This window comes from Muscardinus avellanarius (assembly GCF_963383645.1).
Source record: "Muscardinus avellanarius genome assembly, chromosome: 3".
NCBI lineage: Eukaryota > Metazoa > Chordata > Mammalia > Rodentia > Gliridae > Muscardinus > Muscardinus avellanarius.
The window spans coordinates 13,088,522-13,100,528 of record NC_137788.1 but is presented as its reverse complement, the minus strand read 5'-3'; the positions used below and the strand labels follow the sequence as shown (position 1 = coordinate 13,100,528).

The 12,007-nt window shown below is 59.0% G+C and overlaps 1 protein-coding gene across 1 annotated transcript in view; it reads left to right on the top strand.

Moving 5' to 3' along the window:
- Nucleotides 1–4,369: 4,369 nt before the first annotated feature.
- The window catches only part of PADI2 (peptidyl arginine deiminase 2), a gene marked incomplete at both ends in the record, with an annotated part of 49,688 nt that continues 42,050 nt past the window's right edge, over nt 4,370–12,007 (top strand). Inside the window, one exon of the mRNA XM_080693269.1 lies at nt 4,370–4,461. Within this exon, the coding sequence (XP_080549395.1) occupies nt 4,370–4,461 (92 nt within the window). The remainder of the gene's footprint in view (nt 4,462–12,007) is intronic.

The window sequence follows — 12,007 nt, the reverse complement described above, 5'->3', positions numbered from 1 at the left end:
TGCCTCCTTAAGCTGAAGGCGTAGCTCGGCGGCAGCTCTCTTTCCTAGCATGAACAAGTCCTGGGGTTCAGTCCCCAATACCATGAACAAAAAAATAAAAGTAACTTTCTTTTTTCCACTAACTTCTGTGTGGACTTTACACCCCTGGCACAGCTCGATTCAGACAAACCCCATCTCAGGGGCTCGGCCGCCCCAAGCTCTTACTCAAGGTCCCAGGTCACCCTAAGAAGCAGCGTGGCTTCAGAACACAGTGCAGGTCCCAGGCTCTGGATACAGGTTCGAGACGGCAACATCCGCTCCGGCCACACTCCTGGCCAGCTCGCCACCTGCCCCACAGATGCCAGCCTTGCCAGCTCCACGGTCTGAGAACCAGTTACTTCCAATTGATCGCTCTCGGGTGTGTGATAGATCAATAGATCCATCCCCGGGTGGAGTCTGATCTGCGCAGACCAGGTACACCTTCCTTTTTCTGCGCACAGGAGATATTAGAACCACGAAGCGCCCCAGCCCTCCTGCCCTCTGAGCGAAACCTCTTGGGCAGGCTTGGGCACAGGTGGAATCGTGCCCCATCCCAGAGCCCCTTCCAAAGGAGATGGACAATGAGGGTGTGCTTTTCTGGGAACACGGAGGTGTGAGGGAACGGGGCCGGGCCCGAGGATGGGGCGCTGCTAACACAGGCAGGCCTGCGGTCCCCATGGTGCAGACTCACTCCCATGTCCACACCCAGAACTCCTGTGGCAGCAGCTCCCGCAGCAGCCACCGTGACTTTCCTAAAGCACCCCACATGCCGGCGTCACATTCCAGCGTCCTCCTGCGGCTTCCCCGCCGCGACCTTAAGATAAAGCCCCAAAGCCTTTCGTGAGATTCACCAGGCTCCGAGTGCCCTGGCCGCGGCCGGCCGCCTCTCACATTGCAGAGGCTTTAGGGTGCGTGATAAAATAGCATGGGAGGTCAGAAGCACCTCGTACAGAAGCTCCAAAGAACCGCGCACATGCACCTGCTACTGGGACTTGGCTCAGAGCCAGGCCACCATGCGCTGAGGAGTTCACAGAACATCGCCCGATCGTTTTCTCGACTCGTGGAAGCTACGTGCTGATGTCTCACGGAACAAGCCACAGAGAGGACCCCAGCTAGTGCCGGGCAGGGCCAGACCTGCCCCCAGGCCTGCCAAGTCCAAAGGCCTCGCTCCTCTCTGCCGGGCGCACCGGTGCCTCTGTGCAACCCAGGGTTAATAATAGCACCCACCTCATAGGGTTATTTTGAGGATAAAATGAGCTAAGATGTGGGAAGCTGTCGGAATAGCTCCTGGCACGGCCTCCGGGCTCAGAAAGCGTGGCCACCCAGCAGCCTCCCGCTGCCTCCGGGTCAGGCCCCGTCAGCTCACTCTGGAACGCCCACAGCGGTCTCTGGCGCTTGGTCCTTGTGTGAATTAACGTCTTAATTTTTCCAAGCTGGCCAGGTCTCACTTGTACACTATTTCTTCCTTTACATCCTTGCATGCAGGGTGATGCCCTGGGTGAACTGGTCGAGGCAGGCCTGTGGGTGCTCCCAGCAAGGCTCCCCCAAAGCCTGGCACAGAGACCCCTCCCCAGCAAAGGATCTCAGCAGGAGGCAGCTCACAGGAGCCTCTCCCAGCCCGGGCACTCGACCAGGTGCCGGAGTTGGGAGTGAGGCGCGGGTCCCTCGGTGCCAAAAACTGGCCTGAGCTAAGTCCACCCTGTGCTGGCATCCCCCAAAGCCAGAGATGCCTGGCGCTCTTCCGGGCCCCGGGGGAGCGGCGGGAGCAGTGGTGGGACGCATGAGACCTCCGGCCCTCAATCCACCGCAGCTGTGACCACTTCAGCTATTTTAAACCCTGGGCACCAGCGGGCTCCGGTCCCACCAACCAGGCAGGGGGCCCAATACTGCTAGGGAGAGCCGGGGCAGGAGCCCTGCATGTGGGGTGTGGCCTGTTCAGGGGCTTTGCCCTGAGCGCCTGCCTTATGCTGGGTTCGCCTGCCTCATGCTGGGTTCTGCCGGTCTTTTCTGCATATTGTGGTTTCGGTCAGTATCATCCTGGTGTCCAGCTAAGAGGCCAGGTATTTTAGCCAGAGACACTGGGGCTCCAAATGGAAGGGTTAATGGCCCAGGGCTTGGAAGAGCAAGACCGGGCCGAGAACCTCCATCCTTAACCTCCTTGGGTTCCCCGAGCTACTACCGTGCTCTCAGATACTGCACGACTCTGGATCGTTCTTCCCCTTCTGAGAGCCCTCTCCATTTGTAAAGAGAGGGGTTACTGGAAGGACAGCTGCTCTGATTCTGTGTGTGTGTGTGTGTGTGTGTGTGTGTGTGTGTGTGTGTGTGTGTGTGTTACTGGGGATGGAACCCAGGGGCATTCTACCTCCGAGCTGCACCCCCAGCCCTATTTTTTATTCTTTATTTTGAAACAGGGTCTCACTGAGTTGCAAAGGGCCTCACTAAGAAGCTGAGGCTGGCCAAGAATTGCAATCCTCTGGTCTCAGCCTCCTGAATGCTGGGATTACAAGTGTGCGCCACCACGCCCGGCTCGCTTTGATTCTTATACGTGAACAGCGCTGCTTGGAACAGTGCCGACCACTGAAGGGATGCGAGGAGGGGCAGCCGCTGCTCCCTGGGCTCCGCTGGCAGCCCTGCAGCCTGATGCAATCCCTACCCAGATCTGTCTCAGCCTGAGGACAGCGGTGTCCTCTCCCAACCTGGGCCTCAGCCTCCCTGTGGGCGCAATGCAGGGGACCCCTGGTGTGAGCTCAGTATCTGGCACACACAGGAAGGGCTCAAAGGGAACTCTCAGCAGTGGGGCACAGACCTGCGCCCCCTCTGCGGGCCCTCAAAGTCACTTTTTCCCACTTTGGCAGGTGGCCATCAGCGAGCTGCCTCCTGATTGGAGGATGCACTCGGGACGCCAATCAGAAGTCACTGGCCTCTCCCTGGGTCTTCACTCTGCCTGTGGGGGTCAAAGGCCCAGGGCTGGGCTCAGGCCTCTTCCCTTCCCCACCCACATTCCTCCTGGATCCCTGCCGCCCCCCGGAGCAGCTGGGCTCTTCACCACCTCTTAATTTGGGTCCTCAGGGGGAATAAAGGTTGGAGTCAAAGGGCTGGGTGCACCTCAGCTCTGAGGACTCCTGAACCCCGTCCTTCCTGTCCAAGTGCAACCTTCCTGGGACTCCCACCCCCCATCTTCCTCCCAAGAATGCACCCCAGCCCCACCTTGACCCCTCTCACAGCCTCAGCCCACCCACCCCAGGAAAGACCACAGGCTCACACAAAGTCAAGTTAACTGAACAACCCCTGGCCCAGGTCACCAGGAAGGGCCTGGGATGGAGCAGAGGCTGGCTCAGGCCCCCAGTAAATGCCACCCCGCACCTCGGCCTCCACAGGACACAGGCTGACCGCCAGGATCAGAGCTCATCCCCAATCCTCGCCCCCCTCCGGTCCCCCAGCCGGCACATCCTCTGAGCCACCAGGCGCCACTCAAATCTCAGCCCATAAACACCGGTCAGGTCAATCCCCTCCTCTCCAGCCCTCTCACGCTCCCCAGCAGGGTCTATGTACCCCTCCCCAGCTCAGCGTCCTGCCCGGGTGCCAGGGTGCCAAGCTCCCGCCCACCCCGCATTCCATCCGGTCAGCTGCCGGTTCTCCACCCCCACCCCTTCCCGGAGCCGAGCCCCGCCCCCCCCCACGAGGACCCACGCCGGGGGCGGACCGGGGCTGCAGGGCTGTATCCCGCTTCCTGGCTTTGCTGGGCGGCTCCCTCTCCTCCCCTTGTTGCAAAGCCGCCTGTAATCCTTGTACTTGGGAGGCTAAGAAAGAAGGTTTGCAGGTTGGAGGATAGCCTCAGCAACTTGGCAAAACCCTGTTCCAAAATAAGGAAAAAAAAAAAAAAAAGACTGGGAGTGTAGCTCGGAGGTAGAGTGCCCTTGAGTTTAACACCCCAGTATCAAAAAGCAATTAGGTTCAGGAGTCCTGTTCTCTGAGAAGCTGCCTGGGTCCCGGCCTGGGTTAGGCGCCCCCTCTGCGCTTGCACCAAACCCTGTCCCTGCCCCTCTGGCAGCACCAAGTTTGCATTTTCTGCCCAGTAAGTTTAAGTGAAAACTGCACACCAAACGTGGCCAGGACAAAAATTTAGGTACTATCTCGGTGGTGGGAGGTGCCGAGGGGCGGAGCCAGGTTTGACGGGCAGGCCGATTGCGCGATGAGGCCACGCCCACGCCACGCCCCCAGGCCGCGGGATAAGGCGGCTCGCAGGAGCGCGGCGGGCACAGGCTGCAGCTGCGGATTCACCTGCGGCAGGTGCACGGGCTGCCGGGGACGAGCGTGCACGGGCGCGGGGCCGAGCACTGCGGGCGGGACGATGCCGCGCGAGCGGACCGTGCGGCTGCAGTACGGCAGCCGCGTGGAGGCCGTGTACGTGCTGGGCACCCAGCTCTGGACCGATGTCTACAGGTGAGCCAGGCCACCGGGCGGGCCCTGAGACCCCCTCCGAACCGCCGCGCTCTGCCAGAAATCTTGAGACCCTCGGAAGTCAGGGACGTGACTCCCGCCCCGGTTGCCCCACAAGTTGAGGTCTCAGAAAGTCCTAAAAACCCATCCAGACATCTGACAACCCTCAAACCTGTGTCTGCTTCCCTGAAATCCTGAGGCGCCCCGACACAGCCTCAGCCCATCCCTGCATCCCTTCCCGTACTGTCTCCCCACGTCTGGCCCTCCCCAGCCCCTCTCCCCCTCCCCCTCAGCACCCCTCAGCTTCCTCCCAGCCCACTCGGGTCACCCTGCCCCTGCTTCCCCTCCCAGCTCTGCAGAACCTCCCGGAAGCTTGCTGGGGCCAGGCAGGGCCCAGGGGAAGCTGCCCAGGGGTGGAATCTGGCCCTAGGGGTTGCTCAGGCTCTGGTTTCACCCCCTGGGGGCTGCTGGTTGCCTGTCCCCAGAGACTGGCTGTGACCTCCCCGTACCCAAATGACTTCCTTGGCTTAACCTTGAACTGGGACCACATTCCACCTGCTGAGAGCCTGCGACTCTGGGTACAGAGATGGAGTCTTGGCAGAGAGGCCTCCCCCTCTTCTCTGTCCACAGACCTGGTGGGATGTAGGATTCCTGAGACAGTGTGATGTGGAGTAAGACACTTACCGCTACCCCCAGCCCCAAACAAATGTCTAGTCCAATGGTCCATCCCCCCTAGTGTGTGGGATGGGGCTGGGGGAGACGTGGGCAGGGGAGTTCCCTCTGGGATCCTGCTGGTGCTTGAGCTGAAGCGGTCCCCACCCTAAAGGTGGAAGGGCTCAGCGCTGGGAGGAGGGCTCCCGCTGAGGCAGAACCCCACGCTGTTCACCACGGAGGTTCACCTGGGCTCTGTACCATTTCACTCCCAAATCATTCTGCCACCTGGAGCACCCCGTCTCTCCCAGGCAAAGTCCACGCCGGTGTCTCCCTGCACGCCCTCCCCTGCCCCGTCTCTCCTCCATTTCCTGTGGCCTTGGCAGCCCTGCCCACTTGCCCATCCAGTTCCTCCACAGCAAGCGCTGACCATGCGGACACCATCAGGCCCCGGGAGCGGGGCTCCTCTCCACTGCTCTGCCCCAGCCTCCGCCGTGTCCCTCATGGAAATCTCAGCGGTGACACAGGTGTTCTCTGAGGCACCAGGGGCCTGGGAGAGAGAGCTCCCTCCATCCTCCACCCGCAGCTCTGAGCTGGGCACTGCGGGGGGTGGCCAGGAGCCAGGGTGCTCAGGTCTGTAAGCCTCAGCTGTCACCATACCCGCCTGTTTGTTTGCCTGGCACTTTTGGTGCTGGCTGAAAGGCTGGCATGGTGCCCCCATGGGGGTGGGGAGCGAAGGGAGGCATGATCAGGCCCCCTGCCCTCACCCTGGCCTGGCAGCGAAGGCCCAGCCCGACAGGGGGCTGGACTGGAACAGGTGTCCGCTCATCCTCCTCTGGCAGGAGCAGAGATGTGACTGTACCCTTTGTCCTTCCTAAGGCACCAGCCGCAGCCACAAAGACCCGCACCCCTCTGCCCTTGAGCTCCCACCACCCCCAGAGGGGGAGAAAAAGAATCTAGAGAGCTCTGATCAAAAGAAAGATAACATGGCCCCCAGTGGGGGGGGGGTTGTTGGTTGGTTCTTTGTGGTACTGGGGGATTGAACCCAGGGGCGTTCTACCTCTGAGCTACAACCCTGGCCCTCTATTTTTGTTTGCTTTGTTTTGTTTTGAAACAAGGACTCACTAAATCGTTGAGGGTCTCTCTAAGTTGCTGAGGCTAGCCTCGAACCTACATCCTCCTGTTTTCAGCCTCCTAAAGTACCGGGATTTACCAGTATACGCCACCACACCCTGCCCAGTTGTAATTTTAAATGTCCTAAGAGCCGATATTTTTAAAAAGTTAAACAGGTATAGTTAATTTTCAGAATATATTTTCTTTAGCCCAACATATCCCACCTCAGCCTCCTGAGTTGCTGAGATTACAGGTGTGTGCCTGGAATCTCACAGTCAGACTGCAAACCTCTAGCAAGGTACAAGAACAAAGAGGAGGAAGTAGGGCTTGTACCAAGCGGCTGCACCCTGTGATCATGAAAGATACTTGCCCGTTCCTTCTGCTGCTCCCAGGGCGCGCTTGTAGGGCTGCGCCAGGAACACCATGTCCGCGCGGTCTCTCCCAGGGCCCCCCCAGCTGCCAGCCAATGCTTCCCAGGTCATTCAGCCTTGACTGGAGCATGGTGCCCCGGGCTGGCTTCCCCTCCCGCCCACCGCTGTGAGTACTGGAGCCAAGGATGCCCCCGGAGTCTGTCCCTCCCTGAGCTCACGCATCATGTAAGGAGGGAGAGGTTCTGAGACAGCGGTGGCCCTTCTCCTCCCTGGTGGAAGAGGCAGGATCCATATCTTGAAGCCAGCAGGAGCTTCAAGACAAAGAGAACATTAACAGTTGCCCCGTCCCTGGTGCCTGTAGCGCAGTCTCCTCGTTGCATTAGACCTCGGGATGAGCCCGGCAGGTGGCAGGTGGGATCATCCCACCCCTCCCGATTTTCCCAAGGTGAAGAATGACCAGCTGTTTCCCCTTGGTAGGACTGTGCCTGGCACTCTCTGGCAGGAGACAAGAAGAGGTGCCAGGGCAGGAGTTCCTAGACCTGGGCTCGGCAAAGTGCAGGCCAGACAGGGAACAAGACAGCCGCGCGCCCTGCCTCGGGGAGGCGCCCGAGAACTTAAGTTCTTCCGGAACGAAGTTCATGTCTTCATTAGTGGGTGCTGGGCATTTGTTTTTTTTTTAAATATCATCAAATGGGACATGCTGGCACATGCTTGAAATCTCAGGTTCTTAGAAGGCTGAGGTAGGAGGATCAGAAGTTCGAGGCCAGCCTCAGCATTTTAGCAAGACCCTGTCTCAAAATAAAGGGTTTGGTTTGTAGCTCAGCAGTGGAGGGCTTGTCAAGCATGCTGAAGGCCCAGGGCTGTATCCCCAGCATGCACACGAGTGCACACATGCACGCACACACGCACACACACACACATCATTAGGACCAAGGTCTGAGACCCAGTTTGCAGCAGTGGGGGCTTGGGGTTGCCACGCGCTCCCCTGCCCACAGTGTGCCAGGCCGGCCTCACCGATCCCACCCCTCCGATCCCCTGTACCCTCTCGTTCTGGCCACCCTGGCCTTGTGGATGCTCTTAGCACCTCGAATGCACCAAGCTCAGGGCCTTTGCACGTGCACTGGCTGCTGCCTGGAACACGCCCCCTAGACTTCTGCAAGCTTGACATCACCAGCCGAGGCTCAGCTCCAATGTCACCTCCTCCAGGCAGCCTTCTTTGACTACCCCCATGTCCGCATGCTACATCGCGACCCCAGGACTCCATCTTCTTTTTCTTTCCCCTTTGTAAACCATCTTACTGTTACTAAGCTAACGTTTATTAAACCCGTGTATGTTCAGCCTCCTTTACACTTTGCATGCCTGTGCCCCCGGGTGTTCTCATTTGCGTGGGTTTAAGCCTGACAGCTGCTTCATTGGATGGGAACTGTTATTGCCCCACCCCCTTCACAGCTGGGGAAAGCGAGGAATGTCGGTCCCAGATGACACAGCTGGCCGGGACTGACGGGCAGAGCCCAGGCCCCTGACCACGCGGCCACCGCCCTCCTGGGACTTGTGTGGTAGGGCGTGCCCCTCCCCTGGGTCCAGTGAGTGAATGCAAAGACACGGCCACTGATGGAAGTGGACCGGCCTGTCATGCAGCCGAGCCGCCCACCCCGGCCCCCAGGCACCGACAGAGCTGGACGGGCCTGTCACAGGTCAGGGGTTGTGGCCCGGCTTGGCCAGGGCCGCTCTTACTCCCCAGAGAAAGTCAGAGGAAGGACTGCTAGCCAGGTCAGGTGACCCCATAAATTAGAACAACACCCAGCGCCCTCAACCCTAAACAGGAGGCGCTGCCAGCAGCCACCGGGGCTCCGGTTTCAAGCTAATGGCCAGGGACGGGCGGGTTCTCTCCTGAGCCAGGCCTGCCCCCCTCCCCGTGCCCTCCACCAGGGCCGCCCCACCTCTGCCAGGACTGCAGGGAGGATCCGAACTGCATCCTGCCCAAGAGGCTCCAGCCTGCATCTCAGGGCTTGCCCTCACGCCTCGCCCCGGGCCTGGCTGGGACCCAGCGCATGTTCTCTGTGGGCCCTGGTGGCTCCTCTGGAAAACGGGATGGCGTTGGGGCAGACCTCATGAGACTGGGGGGAGGCTGAGCTTTCCATAGTCGAGGTTCGAGATGGTGTCTGGCCCATAATAGACGCTCAGCACCTGGTTATTATGCACTCATTTGGGGTTGACTATAATATTATTAAAAAGAAAGTCACGGTGAGATGAGGTTCCTGTCCTCAGCGCATCTGTAACGCCCGGGGGCAGGGGAACCTTGAACACCTGTTGCGCCCGCAGAGGGAGGGAGAGATGGGGGACCTCCTGGAGGAGGCGGCATCTGAGCTGGGTCTGCAGAGATGGACAGGGAGGGTTCAGAGCGAGACCCAGGGCCGGCTCTGTGGGAGCGACATTCCCGGCAGGAGAGCTGGGGCGCATGGTGGCAGGAAGGACACCACAGTGACCCAGGGTGGGAGATTCAAAAGCCAGTGAGCTCCAAGCAGGGCTTCAAAAGCATCGTTCAGGTGCTGGGCTTTGTTCTATAGGTAGTAGGGAGTCATTGAAGGTTTGAGAGGAAGGGAGTGAATATACATGAGACTGTTCCATCTAGAGGCCCTAACTAGTGAGAGAGGTCTAGCTGAAGACAGGCGTCATGGTTCGCCTCACCAACCGCTGCCCACCCTCGGGCTCCAGCCTCCGCCCTACTGAGCGCCAGGTGAGAGGCTGGACTGCACGCCTCTGTCCTGGAGGGTGCTTGCCGCGGACTGATGCCAGCCTGCCACCCACGACGCCTCCTCCCAACTCCTCCAGGGACCCGAGGGCAGGATGTCACACCCCGGCTGCCAGGAGCTGGGGTCACTCTGGGGGTGAGCCCCGGCTGGTGTTAACGAGGCCCAGGCCAGATGGACAAGCCGAGAGGGGCCAGGTGCCAGCCAGGAGCAGGCACGTCATCCCCTCCAGCCTGGGACAGAGTGAGCCTTCCCGCCCTCAGAGCCAAGCCAGAGAGCGCCCCACCGAGCGAGCGAGGACCAGAGAGACTGGGGCTCCCCAGGGTCCACATAGCATTCAAGGGCTGGGCGGATGTCTTTGCTTTAACCCCAGCCCCCTGGCCTTTTTTTCCCCCATTTCCATGGCTACCATCCATCCCCAGGAGAACGGCAGCAGCTGCCGCCACCTTCTCTCTGGTCCTCTGATGGCCCCACGCTGCGCCCTGGGTCAGCGATCTGCAATGCACAGGGACCGTGTCTCCCCTGCTTAGAAACCTCCAGTGCCCCCCAGGAGAAAGGCCGGCTCCCCGCCCCAAGACACCCCCCCTCTGCACGCCCTGCACCTTGCAGAATCCAGCTATGCCTGTCTTCTCCAGGTCCTCAGCCCGCCAGTCTATTGTCCACCCTGGCCATCACCCAAGCTGCCCCTGTTGCTCCGAAACATGAAACACATCTTCACCTCCTTTTTCTCAAACTGTGGTCCCTGGGCCGTCAGCGTCAGCATCACTGGGGAGCCTTGTAGGAAAGCAGTTTCTCAAGCTCCTCCCTAGACCCCATGGAGCAGAATCCCAGGAGGTGCCCCCCCACCTGTCTTTTAACAGGCTCCGCCCACTGGCTTAATTCTTTTTTATTATTTTTTTTTCTAGTATTGTGGATTTAAGCCAGCGGCATTCTACCTCTGAGTTACATCCTCAGCCCTTTTCTATGTTTTGTTTTGAAACAGAGTCTCACTAGGTTGCTGAGAACCTCCCTTTGTTGCTAAGGCTGTGTCCTCAAGCCTGCAACCCTCCTGTCTCAGCCTCCCTGGAATTATAGGCATGCGCCACCAAGCCCGGTTGTAATTGATGGTTGAGAATATAAATTTTAAGCCGGACGTGGTGGCGCACGCTTGTCATCCCAGCATTCGGGAGGCTGAGACCAGAGGGTCACGGTTCAAGGACAGCCTCAGCTACTTCGTGAGGCCCTGTTTCAAAATAAAGAATAAAGCCGGGCGTGGTGGCGCACGTTTGAATCCCCCTGGTAGGGAGGTGGAGACAGGATCGCGCAGGTTCGAAGTCAGCCACGCTGGCTTAAGAGACCCTGTTTCCAAATATAAAAAAATATAAGATAGGTCTGGGAGTGTAGCCCGGAGGTAGAAGGGCTTCCAGGAACCCCAGTACCACCAAAAAAAAAAAAAAAAAGAATAAAAAATAGGGCAGGAGGTGTAGCTCAGAGGTCGAATGCCCCTGGGTTCCATCCCCAGACCCGCAAAAAATATATATATAATTTAAATATAATAAATATAAGGAATATAAATTTTAATATAAATTTTAGACCCCCTTCCAAATGTCACTTCCTCAGAGAACCCCTCCTTGAACCTGGAACAAAGCCTCATTGTACCCCCTACTTTTTTATCACAGCCATCATCACGCAATTAGCTGTAAGCTACTAAAAGCCTTAACAGTCCACTAGAATGTAAACTCCGTGGGCCCCGAGAACACGTGATCTTCTTAACCAGTCTATTCCCAGCACCCAGAGCCAGGCCCAGAACCTAGTAAGTGCTCAGTAAACACGTGTTACGTGAACGCCGAGCATGGAGGCCTCCTACTTCAGCCCTTCCTACCACAGACATACATGCTTCCCGGGTGCCTGGTCTAGGCCAGGTCCTGAGGCAAGATATAGAGGAAGATGCGGTCCCCGCTCTCAAGGAGCCAGCTGGGAAATCGGCACGGGTCCAAATCCATCATGCTGGGTCTTCCAGGAGAGACGGACATTTGCTAGGCAGAGAAGTGAAGCCAAAATATTTCAGGTGGTCGGAGTAGTACATGCAGAAAAGGCTTCGGGAGCTGGAACCGGGCAGGGGCGGCAGGAATCGTGTGAGCCGGGGCTGGAAGGGGAGGCTGAGCCGCGGGGGTGGCCAGATGCCCCTGGGCGGGTCCCGGCCCGGTCAGAATTTACTGTATGGTGGGCACTGGGCACTGAGGAGCCGCCCAGTGTTCACAAGCAGCCAAGTGACCTGACTTCTGTTTTTAAAATATCGCTCTGGTGACTAAGCTCCGAGAGCCAAGGCGGGCGGCCGGATCCTTCATTCACCCCCAAAGCGCGCTCTGAGCTCAGCTGCGGCCGGGTGCTGGGACACAATGCCGGCCGGGTTCCAGGGATGCCAGCCGGTCCTGCCTTCACGCTCACCCTGGCCTCTCTCCATTATGGGGGGATGTCGTAGCCAGCCCAGCCCTAACTCCTTTCCCTCTGGGCTGTCCTGAGCCCCTCCCTGCCACCTCCAGGGACCGTGGGGCTGCCCAGGGCCCTGGCTCCTCGCTCTCTCAGGTTTCTGCAGGGGATTCTAGGAGGATCTTTCTGGGGAGGAAGACGGCCAACAGGATCCGCGGGGACAATGGCCGCCTTTGTGGTTTCAGCCAGGGCGGC